At 44.3% G+C, this 19,413-nt stretch overlaps 1 protein-coding gene across 3 annotated transcripts in view; it reads left to right on the top strand.

Annotated features, from left to right (window-relative positions):
- Window positions 1-9,089, top strand: part of LOC126519159 (phospholipid-transporting ATPase ABCA3-like) — a 122,739-nt gene extending 113,650 nt beyond the window's left edge. For all 3 annotated transcript variants that reach the window (XM_055065103.1, XM_055065102.1, XM_050168772.2), the window contains exon 27: window positions 874-9,089. In XM_055065103.1, the coding sequence (XP_054921078.1) occupies window positions 874-1,083 (210 nt within the window). In that variant the 3' untranslated portion in view covers window positions 1,084-9,089. The remainder of the gene's footprint in view (window positions 1-873) is intronic.
- The last annotated feature ends 10,324 nt before the right edge of the window (window positions 9,090-19,413 follow it).

The following is a 19,413-nucleotide window of genomic DNA, read 5'->3' as shown; positions in this document are numbered from 1 at the left end:
CGAAGGCCAATTCTAGAAATTATTTAACAAAAGTATAGGCCCATAAAACTAAATCCATGGGCACCAGCTGGGAACGTTGGTCGAGAAAAAATTAACTGAAAAAATTAAATTTATGAAAGTTGACTTTACACACAAAAATGCAGTATTTAGAGCTACCAGCAAACAAATATTTTCATTACTATAACCAAGTTTTTCTAAGATCTTGCATATTTGGTTTTGTTACAATAGTGGAATACTCCTTGAAATATAGTATCGCTAGCCAAATTATAGATTTGCTTCGAAAAATGCCTCCGAGACACACTCCTTGTGGACAAACCATGTGCAGAATGGTGACAGAAACTGAAAAGAGGAAAAAAATTCTGGATCCCGCGCCTAGTGATTACGACAGTAGTCTTGACCAAAAAAAAGAATAGAAGTTGCATCCCCTGGAGAATTTGGTCAGCCAAGGAAGAGCAGGCATGGCCTCCGAGATTGGAGGATGGCATGCACTCTCTCTTGATAGCATGGACCTCCCAATCTTGGCAGTTTTAGAGTGGACCACTGGAAGCCAAGCCTGGCCAAGCCAGCAGAAAATCCAACATGGTGGCCTACAAGATCGGGTAGCGTGGCTCGGAACAAGTGATTTAGTCCGGAAAATCAAACTTTGTCGGACCTAAATTCACTCGAAAAATCGGTCGCAAAAATGCACTAGCTCTATGGGAACCCTGACGGTGCATTTATGAAGTGCAGAATATCTATCAATTCTGAATTTTTGGAGTCCGAGAAATCCGTCAGTGACGGTGTACGTATTTATCAGTGTTTATTTGTAATAGAGTAAATATAGTATCCTTGCAGTGTAAAAATTAATGGTGATGTTTCCCATTTTCTCTCTAGGCCTTGCTTCACTTCCACGTCACCGACACCAGCCTGAAGTGGAGCCAGCTCTTTGAGACCTTGGAGTCACTCAAGCAGGAGCTCTCGTTCGAGGACTACATTGTCAGCGACACCACGCTGGAGCAAATTTTCCTTGCGTTTGCGAGGTCGCAGCGAGACACGATGACCGAGGCCTCTGTTGGCTGCTTCCGAAGGTGTTGTCCTTTCTAGCTCTGGTTTTCTGAGCTGTTCGTCTGGCCAAACAGCACAGCCAAGCATTGCCTGCATTTTCACCGCAATGTTGTGGGCATGGAAGGTTGCACAGAGCCGCTGCTAAAAGGAACCCAGATTGTCAGTTAAGTATCTTAACATTTCGACCTGACAACTTCAGTATAATAGCAGACATACTATATGAAAACACCATGTGACTAGGACGAGATTGACTTAGGAGAATCGGTTTTCTGCAAACAGTGGCACATCTTAGTGTTGTTTGATCCATGATGAGGTAATTTCTTTTGCCGATTGTGTGGTTAGTTGCTCAAAGTGAGTTTGTTGGTCCAGCATTTCTCACTTGCTTTTTCTTTATCTGTAGTGTACCCACTATCTTGCATTTGGGCGGAACGGTTCCAAATGAGAAAAGAAGTTTGACAGATGTCTGAAAGTTACCCTAGCTTCTGCAGTGATATTAACTATCCATTGAAGACCTGGTAATTTGTTCACGCATTCTAACTTGATGAGGAAGCCTATGGTAAAGAACAACTTTTGCATGTCTGCAGCATATGCCCTACTTACTCAAACCAGGAGCAGTATATTGTGAAAGATGGGAAGTTTGTATCGAATCTTGCTGTGATAATGGGAGCTGTGGGCTCTTGTTCTGGCAGCCTTCTCTGTCCACCAAGTTGCGGTCAGACAATGTGTGGATGTTGTTGCATTGCCTTTCGTAATGTTTGTGTGTTGTCGCAGCGCTGCTAGCTTTCTGCAGTGCTAGTTTTACCGCGTTTCAAAGGGTGTGATATTCAAGATGACGGTGCTGAGCGCGGGCGCTTGTGTGAGATGTGCAGGATATCTTGTTTGTGAAATCGTGGTGATACCACGAGTATGGCACAGTGAAGAGGCCGAGTTTATTGCGCCGGATCTCACGGCGACATGCAAAACTGTCACCTTTTCGTGACTGCGCACTGTGATTTTGTTAGGTAAGAAGGTGCCTTGTAGTTGTCAGAATGTGTCAATATTCAAGTCTTTTTCTTTTCTCTTTTTCTTTTTTCTTTTTTGCCAGTGAGCTGCAGGTGGGCAGGAAAGCTGCACATATCATCTTTAGGGGTGTGCGAATATTCGAAACTTACGAATAACGAATCGGTGTCCTATTCGATTCAGTCATTGATTTGGAATAGTCGCTATTCATAAATGTGAATATTTCTTGAATATTTTTCGAATAATTGTAAACGTCAACTGCGCCTAATTAAATAGAGAATTGGAGTAAAAGTACGATAAATTTCCCCTTCGCAGGCTTAGTGTAGACAAAACATGAGAACTTCCATAGTGTAGCAAGCTACGTCACTTATGTAGCCATACTTTACAGGCTATACAGCAATCATTTGCACTCTCTTAAAAGTCATGTGCATGCGAAGAAGCGTTTTGTTTGCTCCTAATGCTCCATTTTTGCTTTTAATAAACAACGCTTCATAATGTACTATGTAATAACAGAAATGTGCTACCTTTCAGAATACTAGGATGTGGACATCATTTTGTAATAATTGTAACAATGACAGTTCGTTATGTGAAAATTATTCAAAAGCTGTTTGATGTTCAGTTTGATTTTATTCGCTTTTAGCACTATTCGATTCATATTCGATTTGGTATCAAAAATCACCATTCGCACTCCCTAGTCATCTTACTTGGCAGTGTATTTATGATGCGTAGCATAGTCTGCAGGAGGGTGAGTTTCTTGTTGCGTCACTTGCTCAGCAACTTTTGTGTTTTCTATTTGCTAGACATATTGAAGACAGTTCTCTGGCAAAAATATAGTTACCGATAACGATAATACAGCATAATTTGTAGTATTTTGACTTTAAGATATGGTTTTCTAAGTTTTTTTTGTTCTGCTGATAGTGTTGTTAGGTTGGTTGAACGAAAGCACTATTACCGGACTGCCTTTAATATCACAAAATGATTGTGAACTGTGCATTATTGCCTGTATTTTAAGGCAGGTTTTGTTTTGTTTATATATGGCATGCAAGATGTCTAGTGAAAGGGCAGCTATTATTGGTAATTATCTCAAGTTATGTGAGCCAGGTAATCCATATCTTCAGTTACGTGCTTGTAGCTTTCTGATCAAATGTACCAGTTCATTGATGCATCGTGATAGGTAATCATGGTCCGTGGTAATCATGGTAATCAAAGTAACGCATCTGTATGTTGTGACTGCGAGGTTTTTTGAAGAATTCTAAATATTCGAAAAATTGTCAAATGCAGTCAATACTGTCATGTGTATTAATATGCTTGCATCCTGTTAGTTTCTCTGTGTGTGTTGTGCAATACTTCTGTACAAACACACAAGTGAGTGTTTACTGTAGAATGCAAGCTCTTTGGAATAAATTGCTATGCAGTTTTCTTATTGTTTCTGGCATTTAAACTGGTCTTTTTTCGACAAACTGAAGAAAAAGAATATAGATGTTTTTCACATTGCAAATGTAAGTGGTTGTGTAAACTGTTCTTTCTATAGATGCATGGATGCTGCCTGTTTAGGACTGGTGTTGTTGAAACTGTCATGGGTGTAGCAACAGTTAGCTTTTATTTACTTAAAATGTTGAGTCACTTCATGTAGAGCTGTCATTAGGGTTGGCGTGCAGACGCATGGCGTTCTTTCAGTGGAGGTGTTTAGCAGACGTGAAATTTTAAAACTCTGAAAATTCTCGGAATACAGAACATATCATAATAAAGAATTCTGCTAAAGAATAAAGAATGTGCTTAATGTGCGTTCAGGCTGGGTCTCAGCATTAGTAGACCAAAAGGCACTAGTGAAGTTTGCTTTGCCACATTGTACTTTTGCCTGTTGTTAAAATGGACAAAGAATGCAGCAGCTGTGCCCAAGGAAGCGCCTGGAATACGCTGTCTGTGTTTATGCCGTTATTTCACCACCACCTTTTCCTCAAGGCAGATTCTTGGGCCAGTTGGTACTGTTTACTCATAATGGCAAAGCCTCTAGCGCAATTCGAAAAGACAGGGACGTGGCAGAGACACAGGACAGTGCTAATACCTTTTCGTCATTGATTGCTTCATGACGCCATGCTGTATGCAGTAGCAGTTAAAAACATGTAAAGCGTGTTTCATTCCATGGCCCCAAACTTTCGTTATGTTGATCCTAAAATTAACCTTCACCAGATAATTCAAACCTGATAAGCCAGCGTGCACGGGCCTCACCCCTACACTCTTAGACAAAATTACACCCTTTGGGTCATACCATGCCACACAACAATAATCATCATCTTTCTTGTCCGAATTTCCTTTAACGCTGCGAGCCTGGTATTTTCAAGTCACGAACGGCATGCACATTATCAGCATGACAGAGCATTCTCAACAGGAAAGTAGCGAGTGCAGCGTTTTCAAGAAAGGAAACACGAGCAAGACAGATGATGATTATCGTTGTGTGGCAGATACACACCCCAAAGGGTGTATACCGTTAAAGGTGTATGGTGACCCTGCTAGCAACTGCTTTAGTGTCGGCATCTGTCTCGGTGGAGTTTAGGGGATAAAAAAATGTGCTGAACACACGTCATCTCCCGTCGAAAACACCCATTTTCGGCCTGCCCTACGAACATTTGCAAGCAATTATTACCAAAGCTCTCGATGTCTTCATGGTATTTGGCTGATTCTAAATTGCTCCTTTTTTATTGTGATAAATATATACACTTCAAGCGAATTTTTAGCATCGGCATCGCCATAAGGTTCCGTATATATTTAGGTAAATGTATGCTATGTCCCACATCTTGCTATATGACATGCGGTGTGTGTGGGTTTATTGCCGCACCATTCTATCACTAAATTTGCTCACGCTAAGTCTTGCGTTCTTGACAAAATTATTCCTCTGAATTTCAAGAATGGTAGCCCACAAACAAATGTCATTAAACAAAACACTCGCAGCGCATGTCTTTTATCTTAAATCTCAGGTTTAAATATTGAAAGTGCGAAACACTAACAGAGCTCAAACTTGAAAATGATGTAATTTTGTTGTCACATCTGTGCACTACCTCTGGGATAGGCCCAGGAAAGAGGTTTGAAACATACCTGATGCAGAAAAGTGGTAGTAAAGGCGCTAAGAAAGGCGTTGGCTTTAACTAATAAGCAAATTAAATTGTGTAATAGCAGTATTCAAACAGAGGACCCCTTGCACAACAGCTCATTTATACGTAGCTTACGTTCAATTCATACTGCCACTACAGCTATGACTCTTACACTTCATGTTTTATTCTGACATGTTGCTATTTCACTCATTGCTTTGCCCTTATAGCAAAACAATTTTTTTTTTTCAACAAAATTGTGCTGGAAATATCTGGCGTGGTGCAGTCAAATAAGAAACCAAAGCTGCCTTCACAGCATTCGTATGCTTTACCGTATAACACAAATGTGCAACGGCAAAGCTGACATTTAAAAACTGTGCAGGGAAGCTGATTTTAGGAAACCGGCCGCCATTGTACAACACTTAGTAGACCTTTGCCCATTTTTAATGCGTTGGCATAGGAGTGTCAAACTGGGAAAAAGTATGTGTGAAGTTTGAGAAGCCGGTCACGTGGTGGAGGGTATGAGAGAGCTTGGAAGAACACTTTGATTAGGGGCTTTAATGTCATGTCTATGTTTGTTTTCTTATTTGGGCACCAAGAAAGTGACACCCATTTGATTCAGTGGCACGTTAGACTCGAGCAGATATTGCTAAATGAATCAACATTGTGTTTTCTTGTTTTTTCACGATGTTTATTTCGACCCTCCAGATAATTCAATCAGTTTCGCTGGTGCCATCAAGGTAGAATTAACAGAAGTTGATTGTACTTTTCGTTTGCTAGCAAATTAGCCCACTGTATATTTTATTGTGTTTTCACTCTTTTTTGAGACACTATAAGTGTACCGCATGTTGCAAATTTAGTGAATTCATTGTGGTAATAAATACTGTAAGTGCTGCAAACACTGCAAACATGTGTTTGCAACATGTGGTGCATTTATTAGTGTCAGCTGAAACAGCACAATAATTAACAAGTAGAGCAATGTTTAGTGCTCGCAATGCTGTTTCCTTTTTGTTTGTTAAGCTCGGTCATCTCTGTCAAAACAAAGGCAAGAGCAGTAAGCTGATGTAAAATTAGGCCTTTCACTTAAGAATGCATGTTTAGTTGGGCATAATTTGTTCGCAAGATGGGAAAAGTAGATAAAAAATATGGCACTGAAGGCAAACTTGCTTGAGCTGTTTATGAGGGGATCTAGTTTACTGGTGCCATCCATTGTAAATAATGGTAACTGTGTATTTCTAGTTACGTCCATCAAAATTTAACTGGCAAACATGCCCACAAAGTTCCCAAGCCAGTGTTTACAATGAAAAATCCTATTTTCCGCTGGAATGTTAATCAGAAGTCTACTGTGGTATGCTGTTTATGCACACGGAAGGGGAAGGATACCTTGACTGCATCAAAAGCTTCTGATTGGATGTCGCAATAATGTTTTGCATTTGACTGCCTTTGCATTCGTGAGAATGATATTGTTTTCAGTTATGGATAAGGGCCTTATGCGTAACCTTTCAGTTGTACTTTTTTAGTTACGCATAGGCATATCACTTTTAGCCTTCTTTCTTTATAATCAAATACTCTTTTGCATAGTAAATGTATGAAATAACATGCAACCAGTCTTCTTTGTTCATTGCATCTAACTCTAATTGCTCTAAATTTTTTTTAGAGGCTTAAGAGAAGCAAGATGATGTCAGTGCACTGTTATATTACACAATATATTTTGTTTATTTTCATAAGTGACATAGTCTTGTGAAATATAAACACACATTCTTTTCTTTTTTTGGAATAGGTTTCTAGGAAGGTGAAATCACTTGTTCTGCTGCCATTGTCGTCATAAAAGGTTGCATTGATTTCTTTCACACCCTGTGAACAGTGCATCGTTTAATTAATTAGGGAACTGAGTCCACACTACCAGTGTTATTATTCAATATATTAGATTGTCCTGTTAATGCAGATCTCTCGCATGAAATTCTTAACTTGCTGGAGAAGAATATGACATGTACTTTCACGTGGGTGCTGAAGCAAAAAATTTTGATATTTTGTCACTTTCTATTATGCATACTGGTCATTATACAGTATTTTCCTGATGATATATTGAACAGGTGGTGGGCTTATGTTTTGAAATTTTGTCTTCATTTATTCTTCAATTGACACGTCGCCTTATAAATGAGGAATCTTATTCTAAGGTAAAGGTTGGAGAAGATGAAGCTGTAAAGAAAAAAAAATGTTTCAGTGTCCGTGATTTCTACTGCTCTACTTTGGAATGCTTGTGCTGCTGGTCATGAGTGTGTTTTTATCTGCAGTATATGAAGTAGCCTGTTGAGATGTGCTGATGGCTTTTACATTGGCAATCAACAAACTATACAGAATAGTGCGCTAGCTCTGAAAGCGTCTTGTCAAAGTTGCCACAGTGCCGTCATGCTGCTTTAATGCCGTCCATTTTCTCTGGCCTAAACAAAATCGGTGCATACAACCATTCATCTCAATATACTTAGTCGAATTTGCAGTACTGGTAGGTACTAACATTAGTCTTGCCAAAAAAGTTCACCCTATTTATAGTCAAACATTGGTTTGAAGGCTCAATGGTATTGATCTTTTTTTTTCACATTTAAGATAGTGATCATTGTTGCTTTTAATATGCTCAGTGTTATCTTTGGATGTCTGGTGACGCACAAATAAAACTTATGCAAGTGTTATATATGACTATTGAAAGAATTATGATGCAATATTTTGTAATGTAATTTGGAAAATGCATAAATTGTTTGTAATGCATCTATTGTATTGTAGTTAGGTTATCATTGCTTGTTGCTGTATGGCTGGGCACAGTTATTATCCTGAGTGACACTGCAATAAGTGACACTGCAAGAATAACATCATAGCAAAGAATCCATGGTAAGAGCTAATGCATGTTCTGACCAGATCAGCATGTTTTCACATGACCAGTTTGGTGCTTGAGCATGAGATAGAGAGGTAATAGTCTAGGTGATGCCTTGGTTACTCTGAAATAAGTATTAAGCATTCACCTGGTACGTTCAACACTGTTTATACTGCAGATCGGAGATGACTGTCTAGTTTAGCCATGTATTTTTTCTATGAATATTATTAGCAACATCTTTTTATCTTTTTTTGCTTCATTGATAGGTCTGCATTATATTGACCTGATTAAGTTTTTTTTTTTTTTGCATGTTGGGCTGCTAAGCACAATGTCATGGGATTGAATCCCGGCCACGGTGGCCGCATTTCGATGGGGGCGAAATGCGAAAACACCCGTGTACTTCGATTTATGTGCATGTTAAAGAACCCCAGGTGGTCCAAATTTCCGGAGTCCCCCACTATGATGTGCCTCATAATTAGAAAGTGGTTTTGGCACGTAAAACACCTGAATTATTCTTGAAATGTTTTTTTTGCATTTTCTTTCTGATCTTCTTGAGAAACTCCTTTAGCAAACTTTGGTACTATTCCTACTAAAATGATTCCATATGTGGTCTAATATTCCACATGCTTGAAATATCTCTTAGGTATGAATCTTACAGAAGTGATATCGAATCTAGTTCCATAATAATTCCACAAAACTTCTGTAACATTCAACAGGGAAGCAAGGGATTATTTGACGCTTCAGTGATGTGCAACACCTGTTTTAATCTAGCACACTGCAAAAATAACCATGTGAATTTACAATTCCTGGTTGTCACTTAAACCATCGCTACCAAAGCATGTAAAGATATTTATTCATTCTTATTTGGCAGTTCACCTTACTGGTGAAGCATTTACATTGTCATTATATTTTAATTTTTTCGTCCTGCTCTGTCCTAGTCAATGTTTGGTTAGTTTCCTTTTATTACCTGTAGTGTTTTCTTCACCTCATGGACTGTATTCTCGCTGCAAATGCTTTGCCCTGTCTATGCCCGCTGTGATGCTTTGTAATAACTATTTTCAAGCAGCACTCAAAATAAACCATTGTTGAGGCTATGACAGAATCTGTTGTTTCTGCAACTTATATGCTCATGCCACGAAATCCATGAGTTCAGGCAGTGACGCTATCGTCGACACTTGCAGGAAGTACATCGAGCAACACGAGAACAAGGTGAGAGCAGGAGCCAACATTTTAACAAGTGGGCTTGTCTTTTTCAAGGTGGCATGTGCTGTCTTCGGCACAGTATATACAGGCACGGCTCTTGTAAAGGGGAGAGCAGGTAAGGCAAGTGGGCAAGGTGTCTCTGGAGGGTGTGTTAGCGGCGAGGATGTAGAATTGAAAAGAAAGATGATGTGCTATCGACTGTCGGTGGAGGAATGCGAGTCTGCACCATGTTTCAGCCGGTTGATGTGTCACTGTGGCGCTCATGAAAAAAAAAGGATAAATAGAAAGTTTTAGAATAGGGGCCCCAAAGAAAAAAATCAGTCCCCTAAAGAAAGATGGTTGAACGCGAAACTCTCCCACAGTGCAAACTGAATCAAATTCGAAGTCCAAAGCCAACGACCACGCAACGAACCCAAGAAATGCTGAGCGACCCGATGCTCCGCATATGCGATTTGATTGCTTGTTTAGGATTGTATTTTTTGAACATTGAAGTTGAATGAAGACACATTTCATTAAATTGCATAGCCCCTTGTGATTTATGAACGGTCACGGGCGTCTGACACTATACGATCCCGTGTATCGGCGACGGCATGCAGAAGCCATACGTATCCGTCGACAATCCGATCCGAGCGTGTGCATCAACGAGACGGATGTTCACAACCGGGAGAACGTGGCCGAACGCCAGCGACTAGACGCGAAACCACCTAAAGAGTTGCGTCGTTTCAGGTGGTTCCTCGTCGAGTCGCTGCAGTTAGGCCGCGTTCTCCCGGTTGCGAACCTCTGGATGAGCGCGGCGATGACGTCTGGCTTCTGTCTCGTTGATGCGCACGCTCGGAACGGATTGTCTATGGATATGCATGGCTTCTGCATGTCTTTGCCGATACACGGGATAGGCCTTACCGGTACGATCGCGCTCGCGCTTACGTTCGCGTACGGCAGCATCTGCCGTTCGCTGCGCCCGCGGCCTGCCCATGGTGACGGTGGGAAATGAATGCATTGCGTGACGCGCGTCATGCAATGCAGATACATACAGTTCGTCTGGGTAGGATGACGTTTTCCTATTGGTCGGGAGCATGACATTCTTCCCATTGTTCTTATCGCCACAACTGCGAATGTAAATTGTAGTGTTCTACTGAGGTGCGTAAGTCGGCTTTCCTGCAGTATGTTTTCAGCGCTTTCGGACGAATGAGTGAGACATAGGAAGCTTCGCTTTAATAACGTCGAAGCCAGTCCGCATGCACGAGACGCACTTCAAGTATTACTCTGGACGTTGTCAGCACGTACTCCCAAGGAATTAGAAGTTGCATTTCACGTACTGAAGAACACAAGCCAGGGTCACGCAACACGAAAGCACGACCAGCAACCTGAGCCCACATGACGAGTCAATGAGCGACTTGTAAGTATACCTAAGCCTTTTTCCGCATTTGAAATTGTTGCTCTTGCATTCATTGTTGTCAGCAAAGTAATCACAGCTAGAGTACTTGAAGCTGAGATACAGTGAGCTTTAGGCACGCCTACAACACCTTCTGGAAGGTAATACGGGAAACAAATGGACGAAAAGCTGTCACGGAACGGCACTTCATAGACGTAAACAACCGTCAGCGATGAGCACAGCTGAATCCGCCGAATGCGGCTGGTCGCTTGTGCGGCGCACAACCTCAAGGGAAGCGCCACGTGATTAACCTGTTCCCACGGGGGGAGTTTTTTAAAACTCTCTGTGCTGAGTTCTCACAAGAGAACAAGATGTTCAAGCGGAGTGAAATCGCGTAATGTCGCCTTAATCCTCTCGCAGCTAGCCAAGGGAGTGAAACGAGTTAATGCCGCTGTATTGCTCCCATACATCGCAGTAAATATTCAAGGATGGGGAGGTTTTAGGGCACAACACCCTGTTAAAAACTCCCAGGTGGGTTTATTTTCGTTTACAGTGTAAAGGACAAGCATTATACTTCCACCAGAGAGATATTTCCATTTACAGTGTAGCACTTACGCCCTGGCAGAGGAGATCCTTTTAAAATATTCTGGGATGCTCTTTTGAAACCTCCGCTTGCCACGTAGTATATTTATTTTCACATGTTAGGTGACCTTATGTGCGATCAAATCTCACTAGTGAACGGGAATATTCTTCCTGCAGAAGAAGCAGGTAAGAAAAAAGAAAGGCCGGCCCTTTAATGTGCTGTAAAGAGAACGTTCCCATAAAATTCATTTTCGTGACGCCCACCCACATGCGCATAGCGCCTCTAAAGAAATGCGAAATACCATGTACCTTTCTCTTACTTCGTAGAGGCATTGTCTTGTCGATGCTAGGTAATTGTTAATGGAAAAGAAAGCCTAAAAATGTGCCTAAAATGCAGGAAATAATTGTGCTTGCGCAGAAACACAAAAGTTTCACCAACAAATCATTTCTTGCGCAGTTAGGCGCGAAGTTCGGAAAGTTCTGCGTATACTTTCTCTCTGCTATATCCTAATGTCGGACAAAGACGGATTTCTGAACACAGTAATTTCTTTATTGTGTGCCTACCTCTTTATTTCTTTATTGTGTATTCTACCTCTACGCCACCGCTACAGTGCAGCGGTGGCGTAGAGGTAGAACACCCGCCTCGCATGAGGTCCGTGGTTCGAATCCCGGTGCCGTGCAATTTTCTACCGATACAATTGCATAAACAGCCCTGGAGTGTGGCCTGATCCCGGTGACCAGAACCGGTAACGCACTCCCTCACCAGAGCAGGATTGGCCACCCTGGTGCAGTACTTGACCACAACCTCCTATATGAACACAACAAAAATGATATCTTAGTTGAAATCAAGAAAAAGAAATGGGCAGGACACGTAATGAGGAGGGAAGATAACCGCTGGCCATTAAGAGTTACGGAATGGATTCCAAGGGAAGGAAAGCGTAGCAGAGGGCAGCAGAAAGTTAGGTGGGCGGATGAGATTAAGAAGTTTGCAGGGACAACATGGCCACCATTAGTACATGACCGGGGTAGTTGGAGAAGTATGAGAGAGGCCTTTGCCCTGCAGTGGGCATAACCAGGCTGATGATGGTGATGATGTGCCTGAACCAACCGCCTTGGCTAAGTTTATTTTGCGATGTGCTGCTAAGCACGAAGTCGCAGGTTGGATTCCCAGTCGCGGTAATCTCATTCCAAAGGGGCCAAAAAGGAAGAGCGTTGCACTGTCGAACCCCTTTATAACAAAGTGCTTCGATTCTCCGAAATCATTCGTTATGCAGGTCACTCCATTGTAAAGGTCTCGCATAGCACAGTTACCGGGACAGAATTGTTATTTCGTTGTACAGGTCATTTCGTTGTGAAGCGCTCGATTCTACTTTAGGTTTTACGTCCATAAACCCCATGCAGTCAAAATTATTCCGAAGCGATCCTTTACGACAGCCCTAATAAGTGTATTGCTTGAGGCGCTGCACTCAATGATCTGTGAATAAAGTAATTTGGTCGATGCTCTGTAATCAGTCCCTAAACATAAACTTGTCATCTTACACATATGGTGCATGCAGCAGTAGCAAGTGGCGCTTTTGCACGAAATTGCAAAGGTCATATTGTGCATCCTAAAGCGCTACAGAGTGTCGGAACATGCGAGGCCAAAATGACGTCAGAGCAGGGTGAATAGGTAAGTCATTTGAAAGAAGGGGAAAAAATAAAATAAGCCCACCGATGATTACGATACTCCCTAATGCGAAATTTGAGCCCCGCTCTATACGTTTTTTATTTCGCAATATATCGGCTGGCGCGGACAATCTGTCTCGTGCGGCACATTACAAATGGAGCGAAGTGTGCCGCGACTGCCTCGGTAATCGGGAAATCGCGAGAGGCAGCGCGTGGGTGACGCGTGGGCGCGATTTACAGCAGCAGCCGAAGACAGACCTCCGCTCATGCAGCGCTTTGTTTCCATACAGACGACGCGTGCTACTCCGGCGCCATCTCGTAGCCATCGTCGCCGCAGAGTCCGTCTTGTGCGGCGCTAGGAATTTTCTTCTTGCGCTTTCGCCTTACCCTCCTCCGCTTTCCGCCACATGGTTCCGCTGCACCCGCCTCCTCAGCTTTCCTCCTCGCGCTCTCTTCGCTATCGCCGTCTTTCACTGCGTTCGCTCTTTTATCCTTCGCTGTGCTCTTTCGTTCGGTTACGAGGCACGCCGGCGCTCGCCGCAGGAACGAACGCCTCATAGCAGCGCTCTCAAAAAATGAAAGAAAAAGAGCGACGTTTCATTTCGCAAACGCAGGTTTCGCGCTAGCGTATGCGTGCCAGTCCTATATAATTGCAATAACAATGATATGGACACTCCAGGCGCATCTTTTGCCGTCGCCGTTGGCGACAACACCGTCGCCGCGCGTCGTATGCCGTATGTGCGAGAGAAAGCAGGCGAGGGATTTCGACCATCGCAGCTCAAGCCTGTGCGTGCGAAGGAAGAAAGCGGAGAGCAAACGCGCCGTCTTCCGTCGTGCGAAAGTCCGCGGGGGCAATGGGCATTAACTGCACATTTCGCGAACGGGAGCAAGGGCAACTGCCGATCACGGCTCAATCATAAAGAAATTTAACAAGCGGGGACACTCAGCGAAAACTGGCCCTGGGAAACACGTCACGCAGAATGTGAAATGAACTTACAAGGTTTTATTTTTTTTAAGTTCTTTCTCGCAAAAACTAAAATAAGTTTTGCGTATAAATGGACTTATACTTTTTGCGACTTATTTTTCTTGCGTCACCTAGCAACAAGCTAAGGGCAACGCCACACGCGCCAGATGCATGTGTCATGCGCCAGACAGGCCACCGAAGCAAGCTAGGCAGGCTGTACGTGTGAAGTTCGCCTGTTCGGCGACCCGTCTCTTTCCCGTTCGTTGTGTTCCCGGAGTATTCTTGCGTTCCTTCTGCACTTAAACACGGCACCACTGCACTGTTGGAGTACAGCAAGGTGAGGAATTTCGCTTGACAGTCTGCGATGCATTTAAACTCCATATAGGCTTTTACGGCATGGAACCGAGACTTGTAACGCAGTTAGAGAAAAACATCTCGGCGGTATGGACGTATAGTTAATTTTAGTTATACTCGTACTGGGAGATGTTTGCGACGCTATCTGTGAGCCTCATCGTTGTTGTAACTTATTTCGGTAGTTATTGGGCTCGCTCGCTGCATCCGGCTTTGCGACGCAGTTGGCGAATATCAGCTCGTATGTGTGACGCAGTTAGTTTCGCGTGTACCGAATCTTATTGGGACAAGTTTTCGCGCTTTCTCTGACCCCGAACATTATTGCAACTAACTTCGTTACTTTTCGGGGTACTTTTCAAGCACAGTGGTCGCGCCCGGCGTTTTGACGCAGTTAGCGAAAATCAGCTCGGCCGTACGTGTGACCCATTTAGTTTCTCGTGTACTGAATCTTCGGGAGACAAGTTTAAGACCATTTCTATGGCCCCGCAGCTTATACCTTCTTTCGGAACTCAAGGTACTCCCGCTTATCGAAAACGCAACGAGCGATTGCCAAGAGTGATAACACGGGAGTGTTTTGCTTGCACCGGCAGAACGCGCAAAAGTTGACGTCGAGGAGCTCAAAAACCAGGAACTCAAAAATTTTGAACGACTAAAAACAAGTTTTGCACCCACGCATTTGTCTTGAGTGCGAGTAGAAGGCATTCTGCGAGCGTCTAGCATAGTCTGGCAGAGAGCCTGTGTTGTGGCCACATCTGTGTATGTAGCATTCCATCGCGTCGGCTGAGGCCAAGTTGTTTTTGGAAACGCACATGTTAGTGAAGCTGTGAAGCTTGTTGTTTCTTTCATGCATGTACATCATTTGGTGACAGCAGCTATTTCGAAGCAGTAAAATAGTTTTAGACTCAGAATTATAGTGAAGTTTATTCATTGGCTCTATTGTGGAAGCAGAAGCACTGTGGCTCAGTGGAAGCAGAATCGTTTACACAGTGCCTCGATGTATCGGGAAGAATGTGAGTCACAAAAAAGGCAAGCGCCACAGGCTCTTTCATCACACCTTTCAGCGCTAAACTACGTGGAACTGCTAAAATATGTATTGTAAAGCAGGATGAATGGTTACTCAACAAGTAATCCCGTTCTGCTTGTTATTGGCAGTGCTCTTATAATGTTTCACCGGCAATATCCCCACTGGCATTTCTGGAAAAAACAAAAAAACGTAATGCGTACACATTAAGTGATGCTGGTGCAAACTAATCCACTACCACAAATGAAAAGCAAGGTTTTGTTCATCCAAGTAAGATGTAATTTAGCTAATGCTATTGACGATGATGCTGATGATGCTGACGTAGTTTACAACCAAGGAGCGCCATTGCTTGTCTCATCTCTTCTTTGAGGGTTGTCCTCGGTGTTCGCGCTGAATTTTTTTCATCTGAAAAATACTACGCACCAACTAGCACCAACCGAAGTTTTATGCAAGGAGTTCCTAGTTGTAGGTTGCAAAAAGAACTTAAGTTGCCTATGCTAGAAATTGCGCAGTTTAAAACGCTGTCCTCATACGACTGGCCCGTTTGAAGCGTTGCCCGCGTATAAGGCTCTTGAGCACTTGTTAAACGAATTGTGCACATGGTGTGTTTACATTGAGATGCAAGACTCTCAACAAAATGGTGCGCAGCTCGCATGCAGTACGACACGGTCGTCTTCGCCGTCTATTCCCAGCGACGACTTTTCCTATCGACTTCAGTAGAAGCGTAGCCTTACCACCGGCGGCGAAAGCACCGTCTTGGAGCAGCTAGACATGTTGCCCAGAGTGAGAATGGTACGCTTTGAACCTACTGACGTGAACTATGTCAGTAGGCTTGATCGCAGATGGCGCAGTCGGAGAGACAGGAACTATATCGTAGGTGACGCCCGCGTCCTGACACACTACACTGTAAGGACCTGTGTACCAGGATAGCACCTTCTGGGGCAACACGATGGTACGGGCACCACAGGAGAACGAAAGAGCCGTGTGAGAAGCATATGTCTTCATGCCGGTTGTCATACAGGCGCTTTTGGTTAGCTTGTCAGGCCGAGAGCCGAGAGCGGGCCAGCTGCCTGGCGCGATTGGCACGAGCGATGGCATCAGCTGCATATACTCGCGGGGTGGCGCTGTAGCAGCGGGAAGTAGTGTGTCCAGTAGTAATGTTTGTTCAATGCCAAAAAAGAAAGCATGTAGAAGACGAAATATGCGGTGGTGGTATGGCGGGGTGAATTGTAGGCAAACCTCACGTAGGGTAGCGCAAGGCCGAATAGGCCCTACGAAATGGGAAATTGACGAGAACTTCTGCAGCGCAACGATAACACGTTTCTAATTTGTTCTCACGTTCATGCATGTCTAATCACGTTGGCGCTAGACGAAGGCTTCGTACACTGTGTGATGTCATGTTGATTGGGCTGTCGCCTTTACACTGGGACTCCAGGTGGAAAAAAAGTGGGGCATAGTTACAATAAAACACGCACGCACACACTTCCCATATCCGCTTCCTCCCTTAGCAGCCTCCGTTGGTGTCAAGTTTCGCAAGAAAACTGGACTCACATTGGAGCATTTAAACCATCATCGACTGACCTCTCGACACCGACGCAAAAGTTTTGGCTTGCTCGCTCGCTGCGCCTCGGGGGCCATTCGACGCTCTGCCAGCCGACGCCGGTGCAAGCGTTGTATGTGGGTCGTCTTTAGGTGACAGTAGTAGCAGTACACTAACGTACGGATTGCACTTAAAGTTAAGAGCGGGCCAAACTTGCACACGCTGCCAAGTGTATCTCACTCAAAGGCTACGTAAGCAAGCTTCACTCTGTCTCTCTCGCATTGAAATGTTAGTCGTAAGTGTCAGGATTGGGGGCTCAATCCCATCGCTCGAGATCCGTTGCCAAGATTGGAGTCCGGCATGCATTCGAAGGTAGCTGGCCCATGCCGTCGCCCAACTTAAACACGCTGAGGACGTTGATGAAGGGAAGAACTGCTTCTCATCGAGAACGAGGAAAATGGGTTTATTTACAGAAATTAAATCAGTCTAACATGAATGCTTAAGAAAAAGAGTGTCAGTCCAACATGACTGCTCAAGAGAAAAGTGTGTCAGTCCAACCTGACTGCACGAGAGAAGTGTGTCGAGCCTCCGCCCAACAGCCGTGTTTAAACGCTCGGTCCTTCGGCGATACAAGGCAGCGAATGTTCGTTTCGTCATCGCAAAACTAGCCGCCTCCCGCGACAAGGTGACGCACACACATACGCAAACACACAGGTGCGAAGGACTGGAGCCGACGACCGAGGGGAGTCGTTCCGGGAAGCTCGGAGACATCCTGGGTAGCTCGTTGTCCCGCCGCGGCTTGCTCATGCGTAGCGAAATCAGGTTCGCGCTGGGGACCTCGGGCACAATAGTTCGTCCGTCGAACCCGTTTCGTCACAACGGAGATGGGGCTCGTGGATGGAGGTGGTTTTCAGCACAAAGCCCGCTTCTTCGAACGCAGTCTAGCTGCAGCGACGGAGAGTGGGGGATGCGCGCCTTGTCCCCCAGTCGTAATTGGGTGGCAATTTTTCCTTGCAGCTCGCCATTCTTAACAGCGCCTCCATGGCCCGAAAAATCTCGACTGTCTAACGCTGACAACCGCTAGGCAGGAAGAGAACAGCAGGTGGTCAGGGGGGGATTGATGTCTTGGCTCGCAGCGACCACTTGCGTATTGATGTCACCGCCCCAAAACATCCAACAAGGACAGGCAACTGCAAAATGAACCCCACAACACGGCTCTGCGCCGAGATGACGTGCATTGGCTCCCACTTTAGACTCGCTAGGCTTCAAAAAAAACAACAGAAGTGCAGAAACAAAAAATGCTGCATTTCGCTATGCCAATTTCTGAAGCAAATTCCTGCTGACGAATTCAGCAATCATTGATGGAATCCTGCTAAATGAGAGGGGATCTTCTTCGCTTAATAAAATTAGCACTAGTAACCCTAAAATTTAGGCGGGACCCTCAAACGCAGAATTCAAATTAGCCTGCTCAAACCATCCGCATTACTATGCAACTTTCCCTTCCTATATCTAACGGAGAAGTTGTACTCTTGGAGAGTGAGGCTCCATCGGAGCAAGCGGCCATTTTTCTGTGACATTTGATTGAGCCACGTCAGAGGACAGTGGTCGGTCTCGAAGATGAACTTCGCTCCGTACAAGTAACACGACAACTTCTGTGCGGCCCAAACTAAACAAGCACATTCCTTCTCTGAAGCGCTGTAGGCTTCCTCTCTTACATTTAGTTTACGGCTGGCATAGAGGATAGGATGCTCCTCGTTATCGTCGCCGACCTGACTAAGTACCACGCCCATACCTCTGTCGCTTGCGTCGCATTGAACTATGAATTCCTTTGTGTAGTCTGGCGCGCGAAGCACAGGGCGAGAAACCAATAGCGTTTTCAAACTTTGGAAAGCGTTCTCTTTGTCCTTATCCCAGTGTACGTTACTCGGTGCTCCCTTTCGGAGGGCGTCTGTTAATGGACTTGCCATTTGCGAGTAATTCGGAATGTACCGTTGATAGTACCCCACAAGTCCCAAAAATGAACGAAGGTCCGTTTTCGTGCGCGGCTGAGAAAATCCTCCAATCGTAGCTATTTTCAGCTCCGCCGGCCGTCTCATGCCCTGACCGACAACATGGCCCAGATAAGTAACCTGCGAACAACCAAACCTACACTTTTCCGCTTTCATCGTCAAGCCGGCTTCCCTCAACCGTGAGAACACCTGTTTGAGGTGCGAAACGTGTTGTTCCCAGCTGTCCGAAAAAATTGCCACATCATCAAGATAGGGCAAGGCGAACTCTTGCAAGTCTTTTAGGACAATATCCATTAACTTAGAGAAGCTAAACGGCGCGTTCTTCAGCCCGAAGCTGAGTGCGAGAGGGCGAAAAGTGCCTACAGGCGAGATGAATGCTGCATAGCGGCTGGCACTTTCTGAAAGGGGAACTTGCCAGTACCCCGCACGAGATCTATAGTTGAAATGTATTTAGCAGCGCTAACTCTTTCAATTCGTTCCTCAATGTTGGGTATCGGGTACAGCTGATCCCTAGTGATGGCATTTAACTTCCTGTAGTCAACACACGGACGAGGGTCCTTGTTAGGGGTTTCTACCAGTATTAGCGGTGACGTGTAGTCACTCTCAGCGGGCTCAATAACTCCCAACTCTAGCATGCGCTGTATCTCTGCCTCCATAGTCTCTCTCTGTCTTGGAGACACCCTGTAAGGCTTTGATCTTACTGGTTCGGTT

The sequence above is a fragment of the Dermacentor andersoni genome, chromosome 10, assembly GCF_023375885.2.
Source record: "Dermacentor andersoni chromosome 10, qqDerAnde1_hic_scaffold, whole genome shotgun sequence".
Classification (NCBI taxonomy): domain Eukaryota; kingdom Metazoa; phylum Arthropoda; class Arachnida; order Ixodida; family Ixodidae; genus Dermacentor; species Dermacentor andersoni.
This window is presented reverse-complemented; position numbering and strand designations above follow the sequence as displayed.